The following is a 12,985-nucleotide window of genomic DNA, read 5'->3' on the forward strand; positions in this document are numbered from 1 at the left end:
GTGGCTCACTTATTCCCTTGACTGACTCTCTTCGTATGTATGTCAATAACAGAGTCCAAATACAAAAAAAAAATGCCAAAAGGGTTCATCGATTTTGACGCGATTAAGTTATTTTAAGCTCCAAAAATAACAACCAAAAAAATTCCCCAGACTTAATGAAGTGGATGCAATAGTTGGGTTTGCATTTCATGACTCCATACTTGGATGATGCAGAAGGAGAGACCCCCTGGGGATCTTTGTTGGACTCGCAAAAAGATTTATGGATACAGAGTTTTGCCTCTTAGGGACAGCTTATATATATATATATATATATATATATATATATATATATATATATTCTGCATTTATCCGTCCATTATTTTGCTGTATTTGCTTGAACTACTTCAGGTTTGTGGGAGGCTCAAGCTGATCCGCGTCTTGCAGGGCTAACTGAGACTTTTAATGATAACTTTAGCAAATTTAGAATTACTAATTATCTTAGGACTGTGGGGGGAGACTGGAGGCATGGGAACACGCAAACGCCCCACAGAGCCAAAATGCAAACCGAGAATCCCATCCTGGGAGAGAATGAGGTGCTAATCACAGCACCACCTTTTTTTGTATCCTATTTTTGTTTTCTGTATTAATGCTCCCGAGGGGGGGGTGGCAAATAGCTGTTTTTGTAGCCAATATAGCTGTTTTTTTTCCCTATTTTATGTGACTGTTTTTTTAAGTATTGAGTTTAAAAAAGATAGGATAGAGCGACCAATCGCCAGCCTGTTATGGAGTTGAAGTATTTCCACTGGTTCCACCACAAGCAGCAAGGAGGCTGATCCTCTCCCTGGGATGTCCTCATGCAGTTTAATGCGGTCCAAAGTGGGCTCAAGATGCTGATTTGAACAGCAGGAGGTGCTCCGAATCAAACAAGCATCGACGCCTCATTCTAATGCCGGCCAAATAGTGTCCAAAACACGCGCAAAGTGATCCAAAATGCAGGCGCACTTCTATCAGACACGCATAATGATGAAGGTGCAAACTCATTTATGATAAGTACTTTAAATCCTAGATGCAAACATTGTACCCCTGACAATTAGTTTGATTAGCAGCGCTACCTCTTGAATAAAAACGGACCTCCTGGATAAACTGGACTAGACTTGCAGAGGAGCAGCTTGTGATTTTAGGATTTTTTTTTTAACTCATATAGCGTAAAAAAAAGAAGAAAAAGACTGAAAATCACACATAACTATAAAACAGAGCCTGGTGGCGTGTGTTGGCATGACTAATGAGCGAGTCACATATTTATTTTCTTTTTACTAGAAGGCAGAGCTCCGCAGGAGTGTTTGTTTATGTGAGTATTAGATGGAATGTGATGCATATCTGCATCCTGGAGGAACCTGAAATAAACTTAAAACTATATTTTGGAGCTTATGAAATGGAGTGTGAGTCAGAGTCTGTGAAAAGGTTATGAAGAATCAGTATCTTACCTGTTGTACATGGTGGGGATGGGCAGTACTTTTTGGACATTTGAAGTCTATTTAAAATTGGCAAATTAGAAGATAAAATGAAACCATCATGACCGTATTTGTGACGGTTGTACCCTTCCAAAAAAAAAAGAAAAATAAATTGCTGCATCCCGGGATATTTTATTTTATTTATTTTTTGCCATTGCAGTTTACTTTGAAAAGGTTATACAGTGGAGACTGGTCACAGGTGAGCTTAGCTTTGCTGTTGGGATACATGCATGACTCTTCATACTGATTCATTAGGTCGGTGAAAATGAAGGAATAAAAAGATCCTAAGCTAGAATGATTAGCAGCAGCAGGGACTGTCGCACTTCCTGTGCAAGCTGCCACTTCCTGCAGGAATATAGTTTTGTTTCTGCCAGAATAACCATGTAATGTGAAATTGACAGTGGTGTAAAGGTTTATAGAATTGGGTTTGAATAAATCCGGAGTTGTTTTAAGACGACAACAACCCTCTTTGGTTCTGGCATTACTTAGCTTGTTAATCCGATCAGAAATAAACTGCACTCTCTCAGAACTGGGGATGTTTAAGGAGCAACAAGTAAGATATTAATCTATCATAACTTTCCCACAGAATCTGACATCAAAAGGGTCTTCTTCACACGTATAAGAGAGACAGCATAAAGGCGAGGACAGCAAATGACATCCATACTAATGAACCAACTCTCATTAAATCAGCTGAAGGGAACAGGAAGACACACGCTGGACATGAACCTTGGCGTTGTGTTAAAACCAGCCTGGAATGTCACGTTTCCTGTTTATCCACCAACATACCAGCCGCAAATCTGTTTTGTGGAATCCTGCAAATTAGCCGTGGGGTTATTTTAGCAGACAGAACGAAACCTGTCAAGTCGACAGGTTGATTAATAACTCTCAACAAAGTCGAGCTCAATTCATCCGAAATACAAGCTTAAAGTGAGTAAACTTTGCCGCACCAGACTGCCTGCCGGACGCTGAGGGCTTTTGGCTAAAGACAGCCGCTGAGCAACAACACAGGCAAACATCAGCCGGAGCGTGCTGGCGTCTGCAGGAAAACAAAGGGAGGATGTGAAGCGGTGTGCTTTCCCATGCCATCCTCCCTCTTTGAAGCAAAACCAGTAACCAGGGGTGAAGAAGGTGATGCTCCGGCGCCACTAAAACATGACACCACACCATCCCGCCGCTTCTAACGCAGATTAGGAGCCCAGAACTTCAGGCACATCGAGAGCTTTCAGACAGTTCGTGTTAAATCGTCTGTACCAGTGGAACACACAAGAGCAGGCCTGTGTGTGGGCAAAGAGGTGAGAAACATTTGTCTGTTTTTCTCTACGTGTGTGTGTGTGTGTGTGTGTGTGTGTGTGTGCTCCAGTGAAAGTGATTTGTCACCACCAACTGCTTATGGCTTAATAGCAATATTGCAACACGGACTGTACGAGGAAATTGGTCAACAGGCCTGCTTCCTGTCTCGCTGAGTCGAGGCCAATCGCACGCAGATGACGGCGCGTTCAAATAATCGCGTCTTTGCAGGCAGCAGCTCTGGAGAGACAAAGCAGCAGCTGGGGATCAATGTGAGGTCTTGCACATGCCAAGGAGGGGGGCGGGGGGGGAGGAGGTCAAAAACCATAAAAGAAAACAAGAGGCGAGGGGGGCGAGGTATTGATGCTTTTCATTTGGTGCTGCAGAAAAAGCTATTATTCTTAAACATCCAGGTGAAGAATTTAGACCTCAGCTTGGGAGCTTTAATGAAATGAGCGTGACGTCTGCTCCCATGGAGGCAGTGGTATTAGGAGGACATATTTAACTTTAAGCTGTGCAGAGAATCACATGTGGTTTCACAATGGCTAGTTCTTCCTCTTTTCCTCCAGCTGATCGAGTGCCCCCCCACCACAACCTGATAGTGTTATATGAATAGTCTGTTTATTCAAAATATCTGATAAACCACTGGATGGAGTTTAATGAAACTAATCACTGAGTGTTTGCCTACAAGTGATTAACTTTTGGAGTCAACACAATTCAAGCTAGCTGCCACATCTAATCCACCTTAGCAAGCAGCAATAATGTCTGGGACTCAGTCAGTTTTATAGATACTGAGCAAAATTTCGGTGAGGTAGTAGCTGGGGGTCATCCCCAGCACATATTCCAAGTGCTAATAGGTTTTAAGGAGATTTCTGTTTAAAACTTTGGCATGCATTCCTTCAAAGAAGGCTAGTTTCAATTATGAATATGAATTTAAGAGAAGAAAGGGGATTCAGTGAGTTGAGCGGGTACTGGGCTATTCTCAGTATAAACTGTAAAGTGAAAAAATAAAGCTTTCAAACAGCTTATATTCTCATTATATTAAAAAAAACTCCTGAATTTCTGTTGTCTATTAGTTTTGGTGCGCCACCCCGTCCTTACCACCCATCTGGCCCCTTCGACACCTTTCTGGAGACGCCCCTGGCTGAAATAAACTCATAATAAATAGTAGGGAAGTTGTAAATTTTAATTTAAATACTAAAAGTCTTGGGAGAGGGGAGATGATCCTGCATGGTTGTTAAAACGCCATCAGAGTTGACACTGTCTGGGTCTGCTGTGTCACTTAAAGTGCCAGAACTGGAAATATTCCTCAACAGCAGCTGGCACAGGAAGCCAGCTGAGGTGACTGATTACTCCGACTGATTATGGGGCCGTCTGACACAGATTAGAACATCTGACAGCAGGCAGAGTCACGGCGGATCAGCAGAAACAGTTCACGCTCAGGTGCAGCGTGTTCGCAGGAGAGCTCAACATCTGGGTTACATGGTCCGTTTTTACAGAGTGATATTATTTGGAAGGTGTGTGCTCCTTTTCTGGCACATCTTCCTGCAGGGCATGTCTGTAGTGTTAGGGAATAATTAACTCCTTAAATGCTGTATTCTGATTTTTTTTTCTTTCTTTCTATAAACGTCTGTATCCCACTGACTGAAGTGATGACCTACCTTGATCAGACTGCTGCGTCGAGGGATGGCTACGCGAGCTGAATCCGTGTTCTCCCACGTCGGGGACTCGCAGCCGGACTCGTTCTGGACCCTCCTGACGGCGTCCGACGCGCTGCAGTTTCCGTTGGACACGGGCTCTCCTCCCCGGTGCGTCTCCACGCTGCTCGCTCCCCCGGCGGCGGCGGCGGCGGCGGCGGCGGCAGCAGCTCCGGCGGCTCCCCCGCACGCAGCTTTCCAGCCAGCAACCGGTGGGCCCGCGTCGCTCTTCTTCTTGGCCCCGAATTCAGCCATGGAGGGGACTCTTGTGGACTCTCATGAAAGGCGGCGGGGCTCCCGGGGCGGCAGAGGGGCTGATCGAGGACGCGGGCGCGCCATTGTGTGAAAAGTGAACGGTCTCCGGCAACAAGAGAGCACAGGAAACTTCTCTCTCTCTCTCTCTCTCTCTGTCTCTCTCTCCGTTTCTCTTTCACACACACACACACATGCACAGGCACACAGAATGGGGGAGGCGACAGCTGGGCGACAGAAATGACCGACACACCTCCCAGCTCTGCACCGCCACAGCTGGATGTGCGCCTGCGTTCTGCGCCGCTCCGTCGCAGCGGACAAACCAAAAAAAAAAAAAAAGCCCTCAGCTGTGTAAAACATGACTTTTACAGTTTGTCGCCCTTCCTCTCCTCGCTGCTTCTCACCAGCCCTCAACCGGATGGTGCCTGAGTGACACAAAACTATGAAGTCACCATCTGAGGACACAGTGGTTTCACTTTGCAGCATTGAAGGCCTAATAGTGGAAGTTAAACTGTTGCAGATGTTTGTTGCTTTGTGAAAGTTTCATTAAAACATGCCCAGTGATTCATGGGATACTGTAGGATGAGTAGTGCTTTGAGTATGTGTTGGCAATGATGCTCAGCTACTACCACACCCACTCTGTTTGGTGGTGGTGACAAATGTAAACGGTGAGAAAGAGATTGGATCTTAACTGGACTTACAAAAGGAAAACCCAACGAAGAGACCACGAGAATCCGCGCTGTGAGTCCTAAGAAAGGGACACCAAAACAAGGGAGCAAACAGGAACATGACAGGAGCTGAAGACATAAAAGCACACACGTAGAATTTAATAATCCAGGTTAGGAGGAGAAAGCTGAACCAGAACTGGTTTCACAACCATCCAAGCCAGGCTGAGGAGGAGCAAAATGAGTCAATTATCTAAATAACCAGAGGCATCAACCTATTTGCATGTCCCACACCAACATAAACTGCAGTGACAGGCAGGCGTCACTGTCTATTCCAGTCACTGTAATTACAAAAATATTAACGAGCACAGGTAAATTACAAGATTAAATGTGCAATTGTGGGCCTAGATTTAGTATTTTATTGCTAGATAAAAAAATAAAAAGCAAAGTACAGAACATCAGTTAAGTGTTGTTGATTGTGTACAAAAAGTCATTTCTGACCAAAATGACTGGATCATAAAGATTTGGTAAAGACCAGGCTCTTAACCTGCTCCGGAGCAGGTTAACCTCCAGGGTAATTCATGCGACACGGCTTTTTTTAAACCAAATCATGGATAGGTTAAGCCAGGATAACCAGCCTTTTTTTAATACAATGGGAAATTATTTGAAGAGACATTTTAATATCATCTACACGTTTATAAAATATTCAATCTGAAGGTTGTTATTGCCTCAAAGACTGACACAGAGTGTCTGTAAAGCAATACAGACTGAATAAAGACGTCAAACTCACAGCATGAGGAAACAGTTCACACAGCAGCTTTCATCCGCCGCATCCAGATAACCTATAGAGTTAAGGTTTTTATTATTGATGTCTTGTGATCTTCAGGGGATAATGGAGCAGCCTTTGAGTTCAGATGCCAAATAAACTGACTGCAGAGGAGAATCAGTATGTATGCTGTATATAAGCAGGCAGTGCAACTCACCAGATTTCTGATGTGAAGCACTTCATTTCCAGCCGGTCTTCTCATGCTGTGCTCAGCTTTCAGGCCTTGAACTGGACAATAATTTTTAAACTCCAGCGTTGCTTTTTAGAATGCAACATACAGTTGCGTATGTGCAACGTGTCACTACATTTGATTTTGTTTTCCAAAACTGCACAGAGACCATCTCAGGGTAAAATTACTACAAACAAGCAAAGACTTGTGAGCCTGGTTTGCCTTTGCTGCTACCTAGTGTTCGTCTCGGGAGCTTGCGTCTGATGAGATGACAATTTTTTTTAATGGGGGACGTAAATGCATCTTTCAGGATGTTTTAATATATTTCCTTCATTATCTAGATCCTAATCCATCATCCTTTCTGAAAACAACTAAACAAAAACAAAACAAGTGCAAAACATGTTAACAGTCATAACAAATTCTTCTTTTTAGCGCCTTGAGTCTAAACACTACACAGACAAAATTAGTCTTTTGTTTGGTATGTAAAAATAAAAGGAGTTACTTATATTTTATGGATTTGTGTGGTGTAAACCTGACCTATCTAAAAGGCCTTGAGAAAATGTCAGTGTAAGCAAACACAAACCATGTATAAAAGCACATTTAAAAATACGTTTTAAATGCATTACAAGTTATTCTAACGTTCGTTCCTTTCATTAATAGTACCCCACATATGGTAGCAATATTTTCTTGCTTTGGATCTGTTTTCCATTATGTCTTTAGTCAAATCTATTTAAAAGTTGAAAGGTTTTTGGCTTTGAAAGAAAAAAAAAAACAGTCTTTTCAAGTTTTGCAAAAACATGTATATTTTTGGCTTCTGCAGTAGTTGAATAAAACACCAGCAGCTCAAAAAGTGAATTGGCTCACTGTTAGTCATCCAGCTGGCAGAGGCACGCCACCCCTCGGTTAATCCAGTGTTTCTGTGGCTTGTCAGAGGGGAGCTCGATGGACAGGACGTAGTTGGTCGAGTGGCCGGTGGTGGACAGCGTACCACGACGAGCGCTGGTTTTGTAAACGGGACACACGTAGATGTTCTCGTGTTGAAACTTGGCCATCTCTCCAGGTTTGAGCTTGATGATGGGCAGAGAGTCAAACAGGATCTTAGGTAAAGACTCTCCAATGACCCTGTTCTGCCTGTCCCAACGGGCCCCTTCCATGAAGAGACCCTTAACGTACGCCCCATCCTCGGGCTTCTCCTTCATGTGGGTCTCCTGTTTGGTTACCTGCGAAGCAGTCAAGGGTATGAATATAAATATCCCTAATGTATTGTGAATAAAGATGGCAAGAAGCTTCGGGATCAAATACGCACCTCAAATTCGAACCCGATGTAGTCAATTGGGATGGTATACCTCCTGGCAAAGTTCTGAGACACTCCGGTGAGAAATGACTGGGTGAAATAAAAGCCTGAGAGCCAGAAGACTGTAGGCGGGCCTTTGTCTATCCACTCCTGTCCAGACCAACAAATTAATAGATATTAGTATCTTAATGTAAAGACAATTTAAAATGGATCTTTTAATAGTTCTCATAACAATGATATCAGAGTGAGCAAGCTGTACTTATAGTCACTGAACTCTTCAGTATGTGGGACGTTCACTCAGAAGTCACATTTCAAATATTCTCAAAGTCTCCTCAGACTACGTGACCCAAAGCGATCATAAATCTTACTTGAAGGAACTGCAGCCTGCTTAACAGATCAGTCACGTAGCTCCCGAGCGGTTTGAGTGAAGGGTACGACTTGGCTGCCCACATTGCGGGCACCTTTCCCACCAGCATGCTGTTAAAAACGTTCTCGAGCTCCGAGGACATAACGATCTGTCCCTTCAAGGCTTTGCAGATGTTTATCATGCTCACACGCACCACTTCTGTAAGTCTAACAAGAGAAAAGACAGAGGCTGGTTATAAAGGGTTCTGTGAATGTCTGGTGACAGATGTTTTCATTACCTGTTGAAGCGGATGACTTCCTGCCTCAGCACCGTATTCATAGACTCCTCATACAGGACTGGATACTTATCCATCACCATTTGTATGTCAAAGTCTGCTGGCAGCTTGGATAAAATGTCCTCCGCAAGCTCCTCCACTACTTCCTACAAGACAAAAAAAAACAACAACAACGCAAAGTCTGAGTAAATCTAAAAGGATAACAGGGTGCTTTATTTGGGATGTACGGTAAATATGGACTTATTCAGCAGTTCACATTTCATTTCTTGTTTTGCACAGCCATTTTCAGAGTATTTAGGTTCTCCTGGCTTGAGTCATTTAGTTGCCTTTTAGTAGAACTCCCAGAGTTTTTATTTGCGAGTGTTGACACACACCATAAACTGCGAGACCTTATCTGGACACACACTGTATGTCTTTTTTTTCTCATCATGTCAGGATATGCCAAATGATGCGTCTGAGTTTTTTTGCGCAACAAACCTGAGGAGACTTGGCCCCAGCACCTGTCTGTCTGGGCAGAGTCAGCAGCACTCCCTCCAGCAGCTGATTGGTCTCTTGATTGTCCTTGGTGATGTCAGCGTTGCTGTGAAGTCCAAACACACAGGGATCGGCACAAATTGGAAGGCTTCGAATGTAGTTAACGTACGCCTTTAACAAGAAAAACATACATATAATCACTTTTTACACCATATATAATTATAGCATCAATTTTAACACCGTGATAATCAAGCCCTGCATTTACTCTGTGGATTAAAGGAAATATCATCTCATAAATACCTAGTTAGTTTAGTTAGGTTGTTACTGAGTCTAACATTTACACTGATAACATCATATATGGCAGTGTTACAGGGAAATGTCAATGAGTAATGAAGCTGAGCTCTGACATGTACCTGATAGGGCCCATGAGCTGGAACATAATACAGATCACCCTCACACAGTTGGCAGCACTCCTGCTCGATCAGCTCCCAGCTGTAGAAGATGGACAGGAGTGACAGCAGCAGACGTCTGTCTTTATCATCTGTCACCCTGCCTCCATAGTTGCACTCACCTGAGAGAAACGTAACCCGGCTTGTTTATATGTTCCAGGCTTATCATGTACAAGTTTTATGTAGGCAGCAGGAGGCGATTTGTGGTAAAGGGCATAAATAAAAACACATTACGTCTCTCAGGGCTAGAATACATACATTTCTAAGTCAAAGATGACCTACATAGTCAGAATATCCTTTTCCTGCCTACGTTGTTGATTTGAATTGTTGCCCTGCTGAGCGTCAGATGTGAAACTCACCAGTAAGATATGTGAGCGCCTCCAGTGGAACCTCATCATAGTCATCCAGGAACATTTGGATCTGCCTGATACTGATTCGCAGGTCTGACTCGTTGAACTCGTAGGGAATATTCCACCCTGAAGGAAGGAGGTAGAAACACAAGAAGGTGCAGCTGTGCATTATTGCACACAACCGCTGAACCCTGATCTTTACAATATCAAAACACGGGTAACACACGGGGATCGAACAAGAAACAGGATGAGCAGTTAACTTTATTTCCTCACCCAGAGGGCCAAAGTTTCTCCTCTCCTGCACCAGAGCGTGGAAGAAAGTGAGACCAAACAGGAGCTTCTGCCAAATAACCTGTTTTTTGGAGCTGTTGAAGAACTCAGGATCAGAAATGGGGTGGCTGAGGTAGGAGCGCAGCAGGTTGGCTCTGATTCCTTTAGGAGGCTCATTTGTCATCTTCAGCCCGTTCTGCAATATGCTAACCGGGAACTTGTCTGATGGGTAGCTGGTTAACCACAACCTAAACAGAAGAGAGTAAAATTATAGACATTTTTACTGATGCAAGTTATATTTCTTATTAAAAATGAAAGTGTTACTGCACCGAAAGCTTCGGTGTGTGTTCTCTGGGCTGATGGTTTCCTCACAGATCCTCTCCAAAGTGGGCATCCAGCTAGTGGCCAGGTGGCAGTTCTGCAGAACCACCCAAGTACCCTCCCTGAGAGCTTTGTCAATCATCTGAGCTGCAATGGGTCCCTGACCCTGACCGAGAGAAATGGTTTGGATCTTGCTACCCCCCATTAGTAGGTCTTCTGCAAACTTCAACAGACCTACAGAAGCAAATGCAACACTTAAAGACTCCTGGATCTAAAATTAAAGTTTAAACTCAGTCAAGTTTATCCACAGTAATCATTGTACAGAAAAGAAGTACAGAGTAAATGACTCACCCGCAGTTGGATCAGATCCTGGTGACAAAACAAAAATGAGAGGAGAGCAGCAGTTTGAGTCTTTGTAACTCCCTGCCAAGTCGAAGGAGGGAGGTTCAATGTACGCTTGCCCCATGTTTTGCACTATGAAATCCTGCACAGCTGGAACCAGTTTATCTGGTCTGAAGCACCGGATCACCACCATTCGGTCCAGTCCCACCAGCTCCCTCCACTGGTCGGGTAACTGGTCCTCGTGAGGCTTTCCTGAATCGTAAAGAGTCTTCCATTTAGAGATGTTGTCTTTAACATGAGTAAAGAGCCCTTTCAGGTTTGGAAGCTTGGAGGCCCTGACGATCTCTGACCAAGATTTGTCAGACAGCCACTCGGGGGCAGGGTTGGGGTGTGGGTTATCCAAAGCGATGCCGCCAGTTAGGAGGAAACGCCACACTTGATCATCAACTTGGCCCTTACCCTGCAAGATGCCCACTGTGAGCAGAAGGGAGAAGAGCAGCTTGTCCTTCTCAAAAAGCGAGCGACAGATGTTATTGTAAATGCTCAGCGTAAAGTGATCAACAATGTTGTTTATTCTTTCTGCTACGTTGTCACTCTTTGCACTCTCAGAAATGGAATAAAGATAGAGGTTGATAAACCACGTCAGAGAGTACTGGTACATGGGCTCAATGTTGGCCATTTCTGAGATGCAGAAAAACAAGATGGAGGAGTGCTCAGCTACAGGTCGATACCCCAAGCGAGTGTCATCGATCTCCTTCTCAGTGACGCTGGCAATTTTTTGCTTCTCAGAGATCTCCTCAGAAAGTACTTTGGAGGAGGACAGGATCTTAATGGCAGTCTCGTCCTCCAGGATGTTCCCCTGCGACGAGGACAGAACTTCTAAAATCTTATCTTCGATTTCTTTCAGCTGCTTGCTGTTGGCAGCACTCTCCAGAATGAGCTGGTTCTTCTTTTCCTCCAGTTCTGGTTTCTCTTTAGCTGCCACGAGTCCTAAAAGCTGGTCCTGTAAGCCTTGGGGAGTGATCATGAAGTTCAGCAGACAGACTTTTACAGCCACTTCAGGAAGGTAATGAGGGTTTCTCAGCCCGGTGGTCATGTAGAACAAAAAATTTTTAGAATACTCCACAATGTTCTCTCCTATTTTCATGTATTCTACACCTTGCTGTTTGAAGGTCTGCTTCAGCAACACAGGCTCAAGTACTGGATCAAGTTCCTCTCCGACATGCTCCAAAAGAACTGGATACCCAAACTGAATGCAGTTCTCTAGGACTCTCACATAGTTGCCATCTGACTGTTTGATGACAGCAAGCTTATTAGCCTTCTCCATATTCTTGACCCACTTGTTGGCTTGGTCCTGCGGATCGATCATCAGGGGCCATCGGCGAGAGTTAAACACGATGATGCCGTTGTCCGCGGAGAAAGAGTCCACTGGCAGTCCTGCAATCTGCCACGCCCTGATGGCCACCTGGTTACCCAGAGTGTTAGTGAGGGTGAAGTCCTCAGAGCAGGGGATTTTCTTCTCTTGGCAAAGCACGTGCCACTCTTCCTGACACTTTGTACGGTAATCGACAGTAAAAGCTCCCAGGTAAGACACAGTTCCAGAGGAGAGCAGGATGTCACCTGTCAGATTGGTATATCTGGAGGCGGAAAATATAATCTGATTAACATAATAACCTCAGGCATGAGGAGCAAAACATACTGACTAACAGTGTAAATTATTACACAGCCCATTTATAATTTTACTTACCTAATTTCCAGTTGCCTTGCAGCCTCTGTCCACCTATCCTTCTCACCGCCCAGTCCTCCGATCAGCTTCTCTGCCCTGATGAGCTTCTGAGAGCACAGTTCGATGTTGTCCTCCAACTCGTTCTTCTTGCCAATCATTGCTGCCAAGTCATCATTCAGGCTCTGGAGTCTGTCCTCAACCTTTTTCAGCTCTGCCCTTTTCACAGTCAGCATTTCCATCTGCACAGCCAGTTCGTCCTCAGCCAGCTTCAGCCTCGCCTTCTTGGGTGCTACGACCTTGGCTACACGCTCGTACACCTCCATGGCCCGCACCCATTTACAGAGGCCCTCACAAGCCGATGACACATTTTTGATCACGGAAGGCTGGAAGTCAGGGTGGCCAATGAACTTTTCTCTGATTTTCTTAATCTGTGGGGCAGGGATGTTGTCTTTGTCATAGGCTTTGAGACCTTCGAGAAACTTGAGGTCTCCGAGAAGCTTCTTAGATGGGCCCCAGAAGTCCTCAATCATCTTACCTGCAATGAAGTGTTTATTCAAAAAAAGTTAAAAAACAAAAACAACTGGACTTCTATTCTGTAGCTGAAGACGTTTCGCTTCTCATCCGAGGAGCTTTCTCAATTCAGAAATAGAGAGTGTGGAGTTGAGCTTTTAAAGCTGAGATGTGATGTAAGCTGGATTGCTTGCAAATTGTTCTCACTCTCCTAACAATAGG

At 44.3% G+C, this 12,985-nt stretch overlaps 2 protein-coding genes and 1 long non-coding RNA gene across 4 annotated transcripts in view; 1 reads left to right on the forward strand and 2 right to left on the reverse strand.

The window, feature by feature from the left end:
• Nucleotides 1-4,982, reverse strand: part of LOC108242094 (inactive phospholipase C-like protein 2) — a 31,957-nt gene extending 26,975 nt beyond the window's left edge. Inside the window, exon 1 of the mRNA XM_017426717.3 lies at nucleotides 4,439-4,982. Within this exon, the coding sequence (XP_017282206.1) occupies nucleotides 4,439-4,729 (291 nt within the window). The 5' untranslated portion in view covers nucleotides 4,730-4,982. The remainder of the gene's footprint in view (nucleotides 1-4,438) is intronic.
• LOC119617022 lies at nucleotides 3,993-5,306 on the forward strand. Of its 2 annotated transcripts, none has more exons than XR_005233173.1 (2): nucleotides 3,993-4,294; nucleotides 4,428-5,306. It is a non-coding gene; the product is annotated as an uncharacterized LOC119617022 (long non-coding RNA). The 2 variants fall into 2 exon arrangements; XR_005233172.1 differs by having other exon boundaries at nucleotides 3,993-4,262.
• A 312-nt stretch (nucleotides 5,307-5,618) lies between these two features.
• Nucleotides 5,619-12,985, reverse strand: part of dnah3 (dynein axonemal heavy chain 3) — a 26,539-nt gene continuing 19,172 nt past the window's right edge. Inside the window, exons 52-62 of the mRNA XM_037975814.1 lie at nucleotides 12,275-12,788; nucleotides 10,537-12,164; nucleotides 10,194-10,419; nucleotides 9,868-10,112; nucleotides 9,604-9,720; nucleotides 9,209-9,366; nucleotides 8,799-8,966; nucleotides 8,325-8,467; nucleotides 8,049-8,253; nucleotides 7,693-7,830; nucleotides 5,619-7,606 (exon numbers count right to left, since the gene is read on the reverse strand). Coding sequence (XP_037831742.1) covers nucleotides 7,253-7,606; nucleotides 7,693-7,830; nucleotides 8,049-8,253; nucleotides 8,325-8,467; nucleotides 8,799-8,966; nucleotides 9,209-9,366; nucleotides 9,604-9,720; nucleotides 9,868-10,112; nucleotides 10,194-10,419; nucleotides 10,537-12,164; nucleotides 12,275-12,788 — 3,896 coding nt within the window. The 3' untranslated portion in view covers nucleotides 5,619-7,252. The remainder of the gene's footprint in view (nucleotides 7,607-7,692; nucleotides 7,831-8,048; nucleotides 8,254-8,324; nucleotides 8,468-8,798; nucleotides 8,967-9,208; nucleotides 9,367-9,603; nucleotides 9,721-9,867; nucleotides 10,113-10,193; nucleotides 10,420-10,536; nucleotides 12,165-12,274; nucleotides 12,789-12,985) is intronic.

The sequence above is a fragment of the Kryptolebias marmoratus genome, linkage group LG5 (assembly GCF_001649575.2).
Source record: "Kryptolebias marmoratus isolate JLee-2015 linkage group LG5, ASM164957v2, whole genome shotgun sequence".
Classification (NCBI taxonomy): Eukaryota; Metazoa; Chordata; class Actinopteri; order Cyprinodontiformes; family Rivulidae; genus Kryptolebias; species Kryptolebias marmoratus.